General features: G+C 41.8%; 1 protein-coding gene across 2 annotated transcripts; it reads right to left on the bottom strand.

The window, feature by feature from the left end:
• Nucleotides 1–3,285: 3,285 nt before the first annotated feature.
• cdc42ep1b (CDC42 effector protein (Rho GTPase binding) 1b) lies at nucleotides 3,286–12,944 on the bottom strand. 2 transcript variants are annotated; one of them, XM_067476625.1, is made up of 4 exons: nucleotides 12,652–12,944; nucleotides 8,378–8,914; nucleotides 6,872–7,416; nucleotides 3,286–4,595 (listed from the first exon to the last, which is right to left on the bottom strand). In XM_067476625.1, exons 3-4 carry the CDS (start codon nucleotides 7,317–7,319, stop codon nucleotides 3,931–3,933), a joined length of 1,113 nt encoding a protein of 370 aa, XP_067332726.1. In that variant the 5' UTR covers nucleotides 7,320–7,416; nucleotides 8,378–8,914; nucleotides 12,652–12,944; the 3' UTR covers nucleotides 3,286–3,930. The 2 variants fall into 2 exon arrangements, with proteins under 2 accessions (XP_067332726.1, XP_067332725.1); XM_067476624.1 differs by having other exon boundaries at nucleotides 8,388–8,914; nucleotides 12,652–12,942.
• Nucleotides 12,945–18,739: the final 5,795 nt, after the last annotated feature.

The following is an 18,739-nucleotide window of genomic DNA, read 5'->3' on the forward strand; positions in this document are numbered from 1 at the left end:
GCCATTGGCCTCTTAAGCAACATTTTAAATTCCGCAACGGCTGTCACAGCAATGTCAGAAATGTTGGAGCAAAATCGACAGACATCCATAAGGGAAACATCTGATGCTGATGCTGCTGATGGCGAGGAACCAGGAACCAGCCTTAATGTTATTCAAGTGATGTGACCCCGACATCAAACTCAGCAGTATTTTGGTGCATTGACATCAAAGCCAAGGAAGAGGTGAGTTAACTGAATTAACGCTGGTGAAATGAACTTTTATCTCCATATCCGACGCTAGTGTTTCATTTGTTTAACTATTTAATGCTAAAACTATTGCGAAACTGAAATCTTGCAGAAAATACTAACTTTATTTCAAAGTGGGATGAAATTTATTACCCCATCCAGCATGATATGAATTTATTACCCCATCCAGCATGGGATGAAGTTTATTACCACATCCAGCATGGGATGAAGTTTATTACCACATCCAGCATGGGATGAAGCAAGCACAAAACCATGAAAGTGACCATAACATAACTGGTTTTGAAATTAGGAAAATGTTGGACTGCAGACTGTCATTGCAGATATAAGAGAAGCATTCAACACCAGACTCCCTGAGGATTTCTAATATTTTTTTTTTTTTTTTTTTTTTGTCCTTTCAGCTTTTTCCTGTGAGTTCAGGGTCACCACAGTGGATCATTGTCTGCATGTTGATTTGGCACAGTTTTTATGCCGGATGCCCTTCCTGACGCAACCCTCCCCAATTTCTACCGAGCTTGGACCGTCCCTGCACAGCTGGGTAAGTAAATCTTATGTTTTGTCATTTCTATATCATTTCTATATCGGTATTTCATCCCTGGTCAAGCTATTACCGTAAGCCTTGTCCATGGTGGTTCTCCACCAGGATTCTTTTCACCAACTTTGTATTCCTGACTAGTTGGTGGGATATCTTCAGTGAAGCCTGTCTTTAAAGGCATTATTGATCCTGACTTTTAGGAGAAGGTTAAAAAGGTAAAAATATTATTATAAATCTTTACTTTATTCGAAGTCAAGTTACAGACTCACTTAGTCTTTCACTTGTCACATAGGATTGACTTAGCTGAGCCAATCATAGTTAAGCACGACAACTGTAGCTGGACAAAGGAGTCAGTTCTTTAGGAAATCATGCTGCCTTGGTAAAGCTTGAAGGCCTGATGACAAAACATTTAACCACTAATCTGCAGCTAAAGGCAGATAGTTATGTGTCACAGTTCATTAGTGCAAACACAATCAAATTAAGCCACAAAACAATATTTGTTTGCTAAATCAGTTTTTATAACCAAACCAGTGTCCTAAATAAACAGCATCATTTTGGTGCAGCGAAGCATTTTTCAACATGTAGGCTTCAGATTTAAGCTTTATAATCTTGTTTTTCTAAACTCTCAGCAAATGAAATCTTTCTTTGTCTTGGGATTTTTAGGTGTCAGAATGAACATCTTTGTAGAACCTTTTGCAAACCACAGAACCACTGCAAGATTACCTGGAGATGCTGGGTGTCTCAGGCCATAAAATGCATTTAAGAGAGAGACCTGTGGGTTCAAGACATTCTCATGGTTCAGGTGATCCACAGAAATGCTCCACAGACAGAGTCAGGCTCAAAACGTTTCATGTAGTAGTAATTCCATTACTGTGTGTAATGAAGGTTGGTAAAAACATGTACAAATGAAAAACGTCATTACATTCAATGAACTGTCCACCTGCTTCTTCTCAAATTCAATGAGAGTGAGCAAGATTTCAAATTATGTTTGACTTGGCATTTTATCAACAATTCATACATTTTTCCAACCTGTTAAATTTGTATGGTTTTATATTTTCTCTTCAAGATATTTTTGTCATTTTGTCAATGTATGAAATTATTATGCTTTTACCCTAAACTTTTCCTCAGGCTGACGTCCTCTGGTTGATTTGTTTTGTTTTTAAATGTATGTAAGTTTTTCCACTCACTCATTTTTGTTTTATTACTTTTCCTTCTCTTTCCATTCAATTCTCCACCTTTTTACGCTTGCATTCTTACTTTTTCCCCTTATTCACTCACTTTCTGTTACTTTTTCCTGTTTTCCATATTCAATTTTTACTGGTACTGTTCATTTTACTTGGTTATGATTGAGCTAAAATTCTTCTGAAAGACAACTACGGCAGAGAGAAGACGTCTAAGGCCTCCTAACACATACCTTTCTCCTGCATTTGGGGTGGTTTGAAGAATTTCACTAATAATGTTTGTCAAGTTTGTATCAGACATTCATGTATAGGTCAGTGATCCCATTTCCAGTTGCTGTCTGTGCCTGTACAGTGTCCTCAAAGCGCACAGCTATTCTTTGCCAACTCATTCAAAGAGACTAACAATGAGTTATTTGCTCACGTAGTATGTTGTACTCTGGACGACCGGGATGTCCACTTCTGAGCGTCGGAGGTACTGTTGGAATATTCATATCTGTTTGTGTTACTTCCATTGATCTCGAGTTTTCATATGAGTTTCTAATAGAACAAAAACAGGTATATAAGGCCTCCAACATCCCCCAAATCTTGGTCACTCCCACCTAACTGCTGCCAAATTAAGAGAAAGGAAGAACTTGTCCTTGTGTATCATTAAGCTCACTGAAGAATCTTTCCAAAATCATGCTGTCAGCTCCCATGGTGTCAGATTCCACAAACACCTGATCTTAAAAAACAAGGTAAAGAAATATAAAATATTTGGCTACCAAGCTGCTGTTTAATCCTTACATGGTATATACAAAAGCTTGATATAGATCCTTTAGCTCTAGTGTGACCAGCGTAGCTACAAGCTACAGAATTTCTTTTTAGGCTGTAATCCAATCAGGGAATGAGGATTTAAACTGTTTTCCTGTTTAATCAAACTAACTTCCTTTTCACTCATACGCTCACATAAACTTCACTCTTACATAAACATTCATTCTCACACATTATTTGCCTTAAATACACCATCATACTGTCACGTGTACACGTGTGTGAGATTTAGTATGATTTATATCTCATATTATGGATGTGTGAAAAACAGTATAGTATTGTACAGCTTCCAAATTCTTCTGATATTCTGCCTGATTGATTGATTAGTTTTATAACGTGAACTCTCTATTTGCTTTTTGAGTTTACAGATCAAATGTTTTCCTATTTGGATCCACTGTCACCAGTCCTGCGCCTGAAAGTTTGTGAAACCGTGCAACTTAATTGTTAGAATTATTGATCACATGCTGCCTTTATATACTGAACTATTTTTTGTGGATTCAATGTCATGAAATGGCACATGTTGGAAATCAGACCTTTAATACAGAAGTCATATTATTTTATAAAAAAAAACAATCTAATAGTGATTAAAGATTGATCAGGTGTAATTGCATAACTATATTAATTTGAATACTGTAGCAGTATTATTCCTGATAACAGTTTATTTAACAATTGTAAAAATCCGTCTCAAATGTCATGTTTAGCTTGATGCCTCAGACCTTTAAAACTGAACATTTTTACAATTTGTTGTTAAACATCATGAGTATGAGCGATTAGCACAGAGTGAAATCCTTTATTGTTCAGTATCTGTAGTGTAGTCGGTCAGTCAAACTGATGGAGGTGGTTGAAATTCTTCATTGACTAAATCCTTGTTAGTGAACTCAAATGTCTTTTAATAGTTCGTCTTGATGAGAATCAGCTCATAGGTTTAGAATACTTTAAATAATCTGTATGAAATCATGTGAGTAATGTGGTGCAAAGAGAAGGGAACGTCCAGAATCAAGTTCAGCATCAAACGTCCTCCCTGCAGAAACTGGACACAGACCGTTAAAGGAAGAATGATTAATAAAAAACAAATCATCCAAAGTTCAGTTTCTCTAAGTGGAAATTGGTCCAGAAAGTTTCTTTATTGGACTGATGAAGATCTCTTTCAGAACAGCTTCAACATCTAGACTTTGATCTCTTCCTCCTCTTCAGAGAGGCCATGTGGTGTTTTGTGGCTGTGGGGGGTGAAAGCAGGAGCTGTGACGTTGTTGCTCATCCTCATTCCCTTTGTGCAGGAGCCTCCACCATAATGTCGAGACAGAACGTCAGCTGCCCTCTGGAACCTTTCTGCCTCCATTACAGGCTCAGGTCTCTGAGGAGACCCGACTGATGCATCGGGCGTCCTCACAGACCTCCTCTCCTCCTCCAGCTCTGTCCACTTAGAGCCGGAGGAGCATCCGCCATTGTTCATGTTCCTGCTGAATGAGCCACTGCACATGGAAGGGTTGGGTGAGGTCACCTCAGGGCTCTGCACAGGAGTCTCTGTTAGAGAGCTGTCGTCCTCTTCTTCCTCAATCTCACCTTCCTCGTCCTCTCCTTCCTCGTCCTCTTCCTCTCCTGCTGCCTGCCTGTGATTGGACGTCTGAAAGCAACTGGGGTTGTCGATCAAGCTGAGAACCTCAGTCATAAGCGAAGGGCCGAGGTCCACGGTGAATGAGTTGAGGGAATCGGAGCGTGTCAGAGTGAAGCCGTCACTGTCTGGTACCGACGCTTTCCGCACATGTGGATCCTGAAACTGTCTGTCAAGTCGAGAGAGTCGGGGCAGGGTGACAAAGCCAGACTGCAGACCTGAGTCAAGAGACAGAATAAGAATAAGTATAAGAAAACCCATAATTATCTGAAATAGTGGCACAAGAACAAAAAAAGAATGTCTCAGAGAAACTCTAGAGATTAGGCATAAAGACCCACAACAATAAATGTAATAGTAGTTATGTTACAACCATTTGTTGGATTTTGGAGAGAATTCTTTGGATTTAGTCCTTGGTTGTGTTTTCACTAAACTAACACAGTAAATTCTAACTTGTAATGTACATTTTTGTACTTTGAGCAAAGGACAAGTTTTTTTTATAAAGAATGTTGATTATAGCCACAGTTTTGCAGCTTCAGCTTCAAATATCTCACTATCCAAAAAACTATTTTGTTTTACATTTGAGACATAATACTGCAAATGTGATAAACGTTAATGGGCTTTGAAGTCCAGCAGCTCAAATCCTTCACCAGAGGGTGGCAGCATTGCACAGGCTTTGCAGTAAAGTGGGTGTTTTCCACACACACACACACACACACACACACACACACACACACACTCTCTGTGTAACAGACACTTAACATGTGGTACACTGTTTACAGAGGTGGTACAAGTACACCAACCTAATAAGTATCGGCCTAAAAAAATATATTTTACTTATTTAACAGTACTAAACAGATTAACTACAAGTTACTTGAAGTACATAAATAAAGTACTCCATTAAGAAAACAAAGTATTATAAACAATCCGGAATAAAACATGTAATTTAAAAAAAAAAGCAGAAGTTGATCTGGTGTTTTATGATGGAAGTTTAATAAAGATTCAGTGACTCTTTTTTGTAGCATGGTAATTATAAAAGCTTTTGAAGCACAGCTGCAGTTTTTTCTTCCAGTACTGTGTTCGGTGAGCTCAAGATCAGTGACGACCTGTGAGCTTATCTTTGTTTTCAAGGCAAAAATCTGCTAACAAGAAAACGAAAAGATGGATGGAAATTAGACGGTGGCGTGTGGGGTGAACTGAGAAACCCAGGGATGACACCAACCCTCAGTTCACTCTGGCCTATAAGTTTGGGCACATTCCTTAGGGACTGGGTAAGCAATCTGGGGATGGGAAGGGGATTTCCAGCTTTTTCAGTTGCACACATGCACCCAGAGATGAAAATAAGTATCACTAAGTATCTTTGTTTCTCACAAACCAGCTGTGTGCGTTTGTGTTTATAGACCTAACTGTGTACAGGTGTCGCCTAGGTGATCCCACATTACTCAGAAGAAGCCCGTCTGTTTGCTGGTTGTCTTGGAGGAATGTGGGAATGATGTTGAAAGTAACAGGCAACCCCCCCCCCCCCCCCCCCTTTTTTTTATCTCTAGTCTGTTAAACGGGACAAACGTGGGATCTCTACACAAACATTCATTTCTTACCGATGTTGTTGCACGATGCCAGCAAACAGTTTGGTCAGAAACATTTGAGGTCCACTTCTTTAAGTGATTAATACGTTTGTAAGAGATTCAAAACTTTTTAAGTGTGTTTTTCTTCTTCTTGTTCCTCGCGGTCTGTAAAAGGTTGCTTCCTCCTGCTCTTTCAGTTAAGAGATGGGGGATAATATACACAGTCCTTGTTTTTTGCCGTCCTTATTTTAAGGCTTATCTGACGGTAACATAAGTTGTTGTTATCATTTTCCACTGTAGCTCAGAAGGAAAACCGTCCTGGAGCAGTAGGAGCTTCCCAGCTTCTTGATTTGATGAACTCAGATTAACTTCTAATAAACTTTTAATACTTCTGATTAACATTTGTTGCACAAAACAGGGACTTGGGCATTAAAGATGCATTTGAAATGGTCTCATAAAGGTCGATTTGAAGAAGAAATAATATGTTCACCTGACAAATGCAATGATTGCAAAACTATATTAATACTTTTGGATGAGTTCCTTCTAAGATTCGTTCTCTTGCTGTGTTTCCCTTTGGACACGTTTTCTTTAAATGAGCAGTGGATGCCTGTTAGTCTGTAAAGTAAAAGTTTGGACTCCTTTTTTCCTGTTATCTCACCCCACAAACAAATTCCATTCCATTCTATGAGGACACTGAGGATACAGGGACCTTTTAATCTGGATGAAAATGTTAAACCTGGTGTGGAGGAGTTTTGTTAGGACTGAAAAATGACAATATTAACACTCTGCTAACAGTCTGCTGTTCGTCTGATCTGTCTTTGATTTTCTTTTCTATGAGCTCTACCTTCTCCCTGGTGACTTTTAATGAAGATGATTTGGATCCTAAGCGGCTTCACTAGCTGGAAGTGATTATCTGTACTGTATTATCTCACCATATGTGCAGAGGGAGTCATCCGTTGAGCTGATGGAGCTGGGGAACAGCACCCTCTGCAGGCACCCGTTGTCTATGTTCAGCTGGGGCAGGGAGACTGCATTCTTGATGATGGGTGAAATGTCTGGTGGTGGTGATGATAAGTCCCGGGAGCCGCCTCGTGGTCGGAGTCCGGAGTTCTTCCGACCGGGCCGAAATGTACGCGTGAAGAAGCCGATTGTTTTGGAGCTGTTTGCTGTGTCTGGACTTCCTGGCTCCCTCGTGCCCCCATAATTGCTGAGGAAGGAAGTGTCCCCAAACACGTCTCCACCACGGCCGACGTGCATAGTATGTCGGAAGTCGCCCAGCGGTGGGCTGATCATGTCCACGGAGAGTTCGCTCTTGAAGCGCCGCTTCCCCTGAGAGCCAGACACGAGGCCCTTAATCCCTGGCAGTTTTCCCAGACTCATGGTGAAAGAAAAGTTGTGGAATTTCCTTTAAATTTCAATGGCAGGGTCTGAACTTTGATTACATGTCAGTCAAGTGTGAATTCCAGATTGAGGCCCACTGTAAAACCATAGAGAGAGAGAGAGAGAGAAAGAAATTAGAGTGCCAGGACAGTGAGGACATAAAACACAAATATGTGGTTGTTCAGTTGAGGCAGAGAATGTGCGTATAATCCATTCTCCACACGACCAGAGCAAACTATTCATCCACTGTCAGCCCACGGTTTCCCTTTTGGATCTATGGATGCAGAATCAGTCTCTTTCTCTCTTCCCATCTCATGCACAGCTACTGTAGTACTGTACTACACATCTGTCTAAAATTACCAAATGTTCAACTCCCTTGTGTTGCACTGCCGCAGTTTTCATCGTGACAAAACAACAAAGAAGACGAATTACAAGGTCATACTTTGTTTCCTCTGCTTACAAAAGCCTCTGTGGTTCGAGACTCTGGGTTGACTGGGCACCAGCTCCGATTCTGTTCAGTAATTGACAGTTTAAAAATACCAAATGCCGCCACAACTGCAAATACAGATGTGATTTCAGCCAAACAACTCAGCTGCTTCGTGTGACAAAGGCAATTAAATGAAATGTTGCCTGCACTGCATTCACTTAACTTGATATCTTTTTACCAGAGAACTGTTCTGTTGTCAGTCACAAGTTCAGTTTTGCTCCTAACAATAGGAATTAATTTGCTTTTGACCCAAACCTGTGACGCTTTCATGTCACAGATAGAACAGACAATATGTGGCTTTATGAGCCCATTTACATTACACTGTGTTTTCCCTTCTCACTATTGTTTAGGTTTTATATTAGCCTACGACGATTAGTGAGTATTTATCTGTGGTTCTTTGGTTTTCAACCTTTTGTTAACATCCGGCTGCACACAATCTTCTCAGGGAGTGACAATTGTCTATGATGGACATTTTTCATTCTTTCATTTACTGATCGTGATTCTAGTTTTAGCTTCAGAAACCTGCAACAATCCAGAGCTTATTAAGAAACCTATTCACAATCTCACTCACTGAGACTTACTGGCAGTGAGTCCTTTTCAACTGTGCGTCCGCTTCTGAGAGGAACTCGTGTGTCTCAGCCAATAAGTCCCTCCGCTCTTGTCGTCTTCAGGGTCCCACGGGGGGTCCACCGACATGCACGGTCTCCCACTAAAGAGTTTAACCGTGTGTGGAACCACACTCAGACATCCTGTCCCCAGGCCTGTCGCCTCTTTGTCTTCCGTTTACTCGTCTCCCTCTGCTCCAAAGACACCAGAACTTTGAGATGCAATGGAAACAATCAGAGCACAGAGCAAAACTGAAGGTGATGCTTTCTAGAATATGAAGTGTCATAATCCAGGAACTGTTTTGTCTGCATCCTTCCAGGAGAAAGATAATGCTCCGTCAGGATTGTCCATGCACTGGATTAGCTGATAATCCCTCCTGTCTTCCCTCCCTCGCTGACTCCTTCACTTGCTTTCTGCCTTGTTCAATCCACTTAGTTCCCCGTTGGTCTCCAGGTAGCTGTGGGGGGGCGGGGGGGGTTTTATTCAGTTCACTTTAGGCCAGCTGAGAGAGACAGAGAGGGGGAAAAAAGAGAGTGATGTAAGTTTCACACTCAAGTAAAATCTAAAGCAGCAGCTTTTAAACGTCAGAGAGCCAAAACTTTTTTCAGTGTGCGTGTATGTTTGTGTGTGTGTTGCCTGAGGAGACAACAATTTAAAAAGTCTTGATACTCTTTTGATGAACATTCAACAGAACTGCTTGGATGTAATACGAATGTACATGTGAAAGTGGCCCTGGGCAGGACACTGAAACCTAAAGTTGTCCCTGGTGTGTGTCACTCACTTGTAAGCCATTTTGGATCCAATCATCTGCTAAATAACCAATTGTAAATGTTTGGACAGAAAATGAAGATGGACTTAAAAAATATATCTTATTTACTGTACAAACACAGGCCTCGGTCTGAATTTGCTCCACCAAACTGAACTTTCCAGTTGCTTGGTCTTTCTAACAGATTTATGCACAATAAAATCCACTTATCCCCAGACACACATTACTTCCCCAACACACTCCAAAGGCCATGTGCATCTGTTTTTCGGGGACACACTCTGTGCACCATCTTCCTGTCTGCTGAATAAATGACTCCAGGGCAAAGGGAGCACTGGAAAGCTCCATACACGTGAACGCTCCAAAGCTCAGCCAGCGTTGGATTAGTGTCGCGGGCTGTTACTCGCCAAGCTGCATGTGTGATATAACAACTTGAACAAGGTGATGCTGCCACTCTTACCGGCCTCAGATTAACTCCCGTAAATCGTCAGATAATCCTCGTTTTTCAACACTTCCAGGACAAAAATATCCATAATTGACTGTCGCTAATCTGAACCAACTACAGGAAAAAGTTATGGTGAAGGCTGTGGCAGCTTTGATGAAGATATTTCATAAAGAGGAAGAGAAGAGAAGGTTTGGGCTGTTGCTTGACCACTTCTGATCCATTCACTCAGTAACATTTAGCTTAAGGGAGGAATTAAGGCCTATGGTGCACAGACAGGTGAGAAATCAGACAAACATTCTCTGTGTCAACATCAAGTTTGGATAAAATATTAAAATCTGATCATTTCCCCTTTGTGTTTGTCTTGCTTCGAGCTCCTCCGTATCAGTTTTAATAGCGGTTTCTTCTTCCTTCAAAGCTTTGTGAGCAGTAAACCGGCACAGGAATGCACTCACGGGAAGTCTTTTCCGAAAACTGGCCTCGTTCGAAACACACAGAATGGCGTTTAGATCTGCTCCATAAATTGGGCCTGCAGACATCCATAAACCAGCCTGTTGTGCACAAGCCGTCTGACTGATTGCAGACACAGACGGATCGGTGTGTGTAATGAGAACAGCGTGGAATGGGGAGAGCAGACCGGACGCCATTTATTATGCTCATCGAATACAGGATCTGAAGACGCTGATGGGAAACACATTTCTGCCTTCGTGTGTTTTTCCACCGGTCTTCTATTTCGGGCTCTTATCTCTTTGTTTTGCCCTCTGTCACAAAAACACACATGCTGTCGAACAAGCCTCTCGTCTGTCTCACTCAGTTGTAAGCAGATTTACTGTGCTGGGCAAACATCTGGTGCTGCAGAGTCACAAAGTGCAGAATCAGACTGTGGTGAGATTTGATGGAGCGTTCAATCAGAGGAGATACATCTGTGTACTTGTACATGTGCTCACACACACACACACACACACACACACACACACACTGAGCTGTGTCGCAGTGGCTGCTTAGGCCTGAGGTTGCTTACTCCACTGGACCGGATCACTGTGGTCCTTCTGCAGCACAGCACCAGCAAACTGTGGTTGAGGTCAGAACACCCTGACCAAAGCGTCCAAAATACAACATGCACTCAGTTTACTGCTGCAACGTGGCAAAACGCTCCAGGGCCTGACAAGTCCTCACGGCGAGGATGTGTCTCTGCACTGCCTTCACTCAAAACCTTTACATGTCATCCAACTGCATTGTGAGTGCAGTGACATGGTGGATGATGATATCTCGCAGGAGACAGATATGTGTAATTTCACATGCATCATATGTGAGCACTTCCTGTTCACTCCCTCGCACAGTTTCCATGTTCTGAGTCAACAAAATAATTCACTTCATACAGCAGTTCACTCCAACTAGTTCAATGACTTCTTTCACAACGACTTTAAAGAAGCCAGTGCAAAACAACAGCAGGCTGAGGAGCCAAATCAGCCTTTCTGGTCCGGTTCAGCGCCTGTCTTGCTATGGGACTTCTGTCAACAGAGCACAGAGGAAATGAGGCCAAGCAGCAGTGCAGGGCAAACACATTTCACTCCATTTGAAAGTGCAGCCTAACAAAGAGAATAAGGAAATGTCGCTCCACTCAGCAAAAATAAACGAGCATAATAGTGGCTGTGCCAACTGATTTAGTCTCTGTCGAGACTTCATGCCCTTAGCTTCTAGAGCCTACAGTGCAATTAATTCAACCTTGGCTTCTCCCTGTATCACTCAATTTAAAAAATTTTTTATATCACATTATCGTCACCTTTTCAAAACCTGACATTTTCAAGCTATTTTCACTGTGTGTCTTGCAAACTTTGTCCACATTTCAAATCATCCATGTTTGTTTCACGTCTTGCTCCTTGTTTATTGTTCTCCACTTAAAGCTCGAGACTCCAGCAGGTACAGACAGATGTGTCTTACCGATGGACATATGTGTGGGCTCTACCCGCTGACAAGATGCCAACCCACTGATCTAAGATCCGGCACGTTTCTGGTACAGTTGCTCTGTGGTTTCACTGGCGGAGCACAGTGACCAATTGATTTTCAGAGTTTACGCCAAACACCACCTCCGTTTAAAGTTCATGACAGTTGATAAGATGAAACAGTGTGTGATATCATGTGAAATGTATTGTCGTCTATTGTAAGTTCTGTTTCAATATTTCAAAAAGGTCCACATATTCACTGAAGTAATGGGAAGTAATGCTGCAGAAGAGGATGTTCAAGGTTTAGATTGTTACATGACTAACACATTCATAGAAATAATTACCTCTTTAGAACTATGTCACTGTGTCCAACACGGATACATTGGTGGATTCACCAGTCTATTCAGGTTGATGCAGTTTGTTTCCTGCTCATAAGGACTTTATGATTTACATTAATAATGTTCTCTTTAGACCTGAAATGTGAACACTGGTCTCAAGCTTGCACATCTTGTTATCTGAGGTCCTGATGTACGAACCTCTTCCTACATTTAATGTTTGTGGCTAATCTCTGTATTCACATATGCAGTGGATACTTTAACTATTGCACATTGTGAGCTGACAAATGCTAATTTGCAGCATTTCACATCTATAATAGATAGTTCAAATCATAATGGCCAAATAACACGATCTACAGAGGTAATTGCCTTGGGGGACCAGAAAAGCATAAAGCAAAATGATGTAGTTAAAAAATGACCCGTTTATTAAGGCACCTAACAGATAACAATACGCTGCAGTTTCTATGAACGAGAGGAGAAAGATTGTTTCCCACAGTTATTTTAAATCGAGCAGCACACAGTACACAGCACTGCAAAGACTCGTAGTACTGCACAGTCTGAAGCAGATCAGCAAAAGTTACAGTAACCTCAGCTATTTTGAGACCAGAGATACTCTGCGCCCGCTGCTGCTCCTCTTTCACGCACGGATTATTGTACAGGACGCCAGTGTTGGAGCAGTGTTGACGTGATGATCCAACGCGACCAACGTCAAACTAAATTTTTTTTGCAAACTAATTTTTTTTTGAATATTCTTACCTTAACTGCGAACGCAGAGAAACATCCTCACCATCGGTTTGCGGTGTTGCGCCGTGTGTTTCCGCTGAGACGTGAACTCAGCATCAGTGCAGCGGCGCTGTTTGCTGCTTTCTGCTGACAAGTGGAGAAGATGGAGAGGAAGAGGAGACGGGGGAGGAGGAGGAAGGAAAAGCTGGGTTGGGTGGACTCTAATAGCGTGAGTGACAAAATAATAAGATGAACAGTAACTTTTTCAGTTGCAGCTCATTAGATTAGAGTAAAGGAGCGACTTTACCCACAATGACTCTGTGGGTTTGGGCTATATACGGCTGATGTGGTTTCCTTACAGGTCACACGTTTGTGGAACAAAAGGTGGCTCTCAGCAAGCTTTTACACATCATGTAAACTTTCGTTTCCAAAGCAAGAAAAGCGGGTCAGTTGTGCAGTTGTAGAACTCAGACCAACATGCAAAAGACACTGAAAATATTCTCATGTGACACTGAAGGCTGCCCACACTGTGGTTATGCTTCTCTGTGTGCGGGCGTGTGTTTCCAAGTCACTGCACATGTCACACATTCATCTAAGGCCGTGGCAGACAGGGAGGATAACACACATACACACACACACACACACACAACCTTTCCTTCCCTTAAACATGATCTCTTAAGATCTCCCATGGGTATAGTCTACCTTTCTATACACTCCCCACTAACTTACAGTTGGGCAACCAACAATAATACATTAGTAAAGGCTATTTAAACCATTTGATCCTCGCTGATTTTCGAAGGCCGTCTCATAGTAAACCCACCGATCGTGTACTTTTTTCAGTCCAACCCGTCCAGCAGACACAGACTTTGATATTTGAATGTCAGAACATTCTGACATGCGTGTTGTTTGTATCGTAAGCATCAAACGAGCAGATAGGGAGACGAGTGTCAGTATGTGTTTGCTCGTTGTTGGGATATAAATCAGAGTTACAGAGTCACATAAGGAGAATACATCTTCTAGCATCTTCCAGCAGCACCTTACATAAATCACTTGATTTCAGGGTGACAGCTTGGCTGAGGGTTAGTGTAAGGTTACATTTAAGCTAAGGTTACTGAAGGGTCAGAGTTGCACAGTTAGGTATAGTTAGGGTTTGGTTAAAGCTTCAGGAAACTGATGAGTGAGTGTGTGTCTTTATATGTTTGCACGGATATAATAGTTCAGCATCTTCATTCATTTTTATTAGAAATGAAAATGTGGTAAATTGTCGTCATTAGAATAAAAATCCGATGGGACATATAAAAACATCCTTGTTCATCAGGGCTCTGAAACAAAAAACTGTTGACTTCACTTTCTCATGATCTCATCTGGCTTAACACCCAAATACGTAATGGAACAATTAGTGCTGGCACCAACTGTTGCATCTTGAACGAGGAAAACTATTTAAGAGATTCTTTGAGATGAGCAGGCCGTGATCGTCCACACTGAGACCCACGAGTTCAAGTTGTGGTCCAGATTAAACAAAGAGTAATCGACTGACTGACAGATGGGGAAGAAATGAAGACACACTGGGGGATTAGATGCGAGACAAGAAAGCAGAGTGGGCACGGGAGAAAAAGGAGGTGAGCGAGTGGGGGCCAGTCAGGAGAAGAAGATGTGTAGGGAGGAGGAGGAGTGGACCTTGAGAAATGGGGGGATCATCTTTGCTTTGTGAACAGCTGCAAAGTATCAGATGCCGAGCAGTGGATGTGAGGACGAGGAAAAGAAAACCAGAAGACAAAGGCAGTGAACGCAACAAAGAAAGAAACCAGACATTATAAACGATCACATTTAAAAGTTCTTCATTGTCATAAGTGTCATGAAAAAGCATTTTAATCGTGATTGTACGTGTATGTTTTGAAAGGAACAAAGAGGAAGTAATAGAAATATAACAGAGAAATAGGATAAAAGAAGAGTAACAAAGCAAAACGTTGAGCTCGTGGGCAGAAAGAGAAGGAGGCAGAGAGGAAGGAGTCAACCAGGATGAGAAATCTGAGAGAAACTCCAAAAGTCAGAGAGGCAGCCGAGAACCTCAAAAGCTTTCAGGCCCTCGTTTCATTTTCAGCAGATCAACAAACCATTACTGTCACTGACGTCCGACATAAATTAGCGTAAAGTTGATTTCACTTTGCCCTGAGCTTTTCATGGTGGGTGTCCGTCAGTCTGGGAGTGTTTTTTTTTTTTGTTGTTGTCTTTGTTTTATGACTCTAGCTCCTGGTCTGGACGGCAGAAATCCAGATGTGCACATGGAGAAGTTTGCTGAGGAAATGGGAATGATCGGTTAGGGGGAGGGGGGAGTAGTTTGATGAGCCTGATACACACATGATGAGGTTAAGGGGGCACATGAAAGAAGTCGACTCCTGGGCCTTTTTCTAAACTGCGCTCCTGTTTCCGTGGATTCTGAAGCTCCAGGAAGCTGAGTGTTGGCCCACAGACAATAGAGCATTGTAATGTCAGTCCTCAGTGCTTTCTAGGCTGCAATAAAAAATAAAAATGATGACACAGACACACACTGAAACCTTGGCAGTCATACAACAGTGAGTGTCCACCTTTGTTTTTAGAAAGCTGGGTCTAAATTTAGGAGTCGGAAAAAGCACCGATGGGGACGTGGCTTCCTATCAGCTCTGCCTGGTGCTTATTCTTAAACATTTCTTAGGAAAACTAAATCTCAAGAGGAAGACTTCATTAAACCGTAGCAAGACGTCGAAAGATACATCTGAAGCGGTTCCACCTTATTTAAATCCAACATCCAGTAAAACTAGAACAAATGTGTTTATATTTTCAGCTAAACTCCTAAACTGCAATGCAGCTCATCACCTGTGAATGATCACAAAAAAAGATGATGTTTAAAAATCTGACACTGCTGCTGACTGTCTGTTACATAAGAAACTTATTTCAGGTGCAGTGTCACAGCTGCAGATCAGATCACGTGGGACTGAACCTGGAAATCACCTCATTTCGAAACTTGTTATTTCGGTTTATCAGATTCTAACAAATCTACTTGTCCAGGGTGTCAACATCCTGCAAAAAGCTAAAACGTAGTTTTCAGGGGTCATTAGATGAGTTAATAAAGGATTTCGGAGCTTTTTTAAAGCCACCGTTTAGCAGTGATACATTTAGCAATAAGCAAATACTTGCACTTCAAATTATCTGTATGCGTGACCTTGTCTGTAAAATATTTTTTTCCTTTTAGGCATCAAAATCCAAAAAACTTTTAGAATCTGAACATTCATATTATTCAGTGGTATCTCCACAAGAGGACCACAGTGGACATGAAGCAGGGACACAAACAGAGAAAGTGAGACATTTCTTGACTGAGTCACTGGGACTTAACAAGGGTTAATCCCTTTTCCTGGTATGTTTTTTCTGGTGCAGGGACAGACGATGACACCGGACATTGTACCTCCAGAAAATGCACACAGACACTGATGAAGCTGGACTGTGAAACAGAGCCTGGAGCATTTGTGGTTTATAATAGCTTCCTGTAATCCTCTAATTCCTGTTATTAAATAATGACTCACATTTCCAAGTCCTATGTATAATGTAAAACACTCTGTACTTACAGTCTGTTGCTGGTAAATGACCCAGGGGATTACAAACACGGACACATTGTTGTGTGGAACTTGAAATAGAACTTAATTGTTTTTAGCACAATTAAATTCTCTATTGTTAATCGTTACCAAGAGGCCTGGGTTTCCTGCTGGGGCTTGTTTTGTTGGTGCCAGTTAAAAAAGAGAATCCCTCAAAACCAAGGAAATGTGGTCCAGCAGCAGGTGACGTGGAAAACACGAGCGTGAACATTACATCGGCCCATGTGACGACAGACTTGTTCCCGTCTTAGGACGGACTTTTACAGTGCGGTTGGCAATAGATGCACGTTTAAAATTGTTTGTGTGTGTGGAGATTGGTGTGCAGTGGTTGGTAAAGCTGTCTGTGTCTGCAGTTCAAGTGTGTGGTGCAGCTCACATTTAGACAGATATGTTCCACCCTGTAATTCAAATGCCAGCTCAAACCTCACTGCTCTGGTGGGACAGTGACGAAAAGGAGAAGCCGTCACGGTCGGAGTCGTGTGTGCACTCATTGGTTTGTGTAGGTCAAACTCTGGATGTCAAGGGTGAGGAGTGGGACAAGTTACTGTGGAAGCTGAGCTGACTTTGCTATCAGAGCTCTTACAGTGTGTATCGTATCGTTTAACTGCGTGGAACAGCGAAAAATATTCTGTCCCAACTCAAATGCAAAGATATTTCCCCACTTTTTGTCATTATAAGGCAAGAGAATCCTACAAAAACACATACTGTGATTTAATTATTAAAACAACCCAAGAGACCCAACCTCTTGATTCTGTCCAGCTTCCAGATTGAATGTTTTCTCCCAGTTCCTCAAAGTTTGTGTCAAAATAATGCTACAAATCCATTACAATTTGAATTATCATCAATAAGGCTTCAATCCCTCTTAGACGGCTTTTTACCCATAAATCTCGCTGAGCTAACTTCAACTATTACCTCATCTAAACTAACAACCTGCCCGATGTTTTGTTGTTGCATTTTTTGCTCTTTTTCTTTTCTCTCTTCACTTTCCACTCACCCCAAAAGGTCGAGGCAGATGGCCGCCCACCCTGAGCCTGCTGTTGGTGAATTGAATTGAAATTTGTCTCTGACGTGTAGTAGGGTCCAAGTATAAAGTAGCAGAAAATATAAATACTTAAGTAAATCGCACAATCTGAAAAACATAATTCAACTACCAGGAAAATGAAAACTCCGTGTGTTTGACTACGCTTCGTTACATCACATAGATGCTTGTAAAAAGTCAATCAGGTTTCCCAGAGTTCACTGAACGATGAGTAAACAGTCCTTAAAAGTGGCCTCTGGTTTTAATTTGAGCTATTTTTGTTCCACTTGTTTTGCCAAGCTTCTTGTTTGTAACAAAAATAATTCCTGCCTTCACTCTGACCTCCTGCAGTTATTCATGTTGATTCCACGTTAAACAGGAAATGGCTCTGTGTTACTCGGGGATATTCACACCATCTCATTAATCTCACTGGTGCTGCCAAATGTGGCACAGCTGCGAGTAACAACACATGTTACCTGCAGAGGCCTCAGGTGGCTTTTTTTGATGGCAGCGCAACACAGTTGAACGTACACTCTCCTACCACTTTATTAGGTAAATACCTGCTGAACTGCTCATTAATGCAAAGATCTAATCAGCCAGTCGCAAAGTTCAAACTGAGCATCACAGCGGTGGTAAACAGGTGGTTTAAGTGACTTTGAATGTGGCCTGGTGGTTGGGGCCAGATGGGCTGCTCTGAAAATGTTGCCTGCTCTGATGAGAATTTGCTGTAAACAACATGGATCCATTCAGTTCAAGCTGCTGGTGATGGTGATATAATGATGGTGTGGGGGATATTTTCTTAAGTTGGGCCCCTTAGTACCACCTTTGGGATATTTTGGAACAGGACCTTTATTTTGAATACCAACCCAGAACTGACAAGGTGTTCCTAATAAAGTGGCCAGTGAGTGTTTACAAGTGGAGAGTGAGTTACATAAAATTTACTGGTGCATAATAATTTCGTACTTCCTTTCATAACTTTGTCATAAAGTGTCAAGCAGGACTTAAACGCCAGCAGCCTGATCAATAAAAAAAAAAAAAAAAAGCTTCTGTTACAGTTTTCTGCCCACAAAGGAGCATAAATCACATGTCAAGATTTAAATCTGTCCCGGTTACTCATGCTCCGATCCCTCTCTTTCTCTGCCTCTGTTTTCCAAAAAAGCCAGAAAGACGCATTCTTCACGGACACAAAGGGCCGATTCTGTGCAGCCGCCAGGCTTGAGTCACAGATGGAGCCACGGGGGGTCAGCTGCTCGGCGCAGAGCCAGGCCTGTTCTGTGCCGGGCAGCAGTGCAGGGGAACAAACACAGAAATAAACTGACACACGCACGCTGCTAAAAAGTCCTACACGGAGGCTTTTCAATGAATTCACACTGTATTTCATCCTGTCCTGAAGGCATCTGCATGTAAATTTCATTGCACAGCAGATGGTTATCAGTTCCACGTCCGGTTGTCATGAAACATCAGCTCAAACAAAATA

This window comes from Channa argus, chromosome 15, assembly GCF_033026475.1.
Source record: "Channa argus isolate prfri chromosome 15, Channa argus male v1.0, whole genome shotgun sequence".
NCBI classification, from domain to species: domain Eukaryota; kingdom Metazoa; phylum Chordata; class Actinopteri; order Anabantiformes; family Channidae; genus Channa; species Channa argus.

What these genes read in the sequence shown, in the direction of transcription:
- cdc42ep1b (XM_067476625.1), bottom strand. Translation starts at nt 7,319, where the DNA reads ATGAGTCTGGGAAAACTGCCAGGGATTAAGGGCCTCGTGTCTGGCTCT. An exon ending in TGACTCCCTCTGCACATATG is followed by an intron (nt 4,596 to 6,871) that starts GTGAGATAATAC and finishes CTCTTGACTCAG; the next exon opens with GTCTGCAGTCTGGCTTTGTC.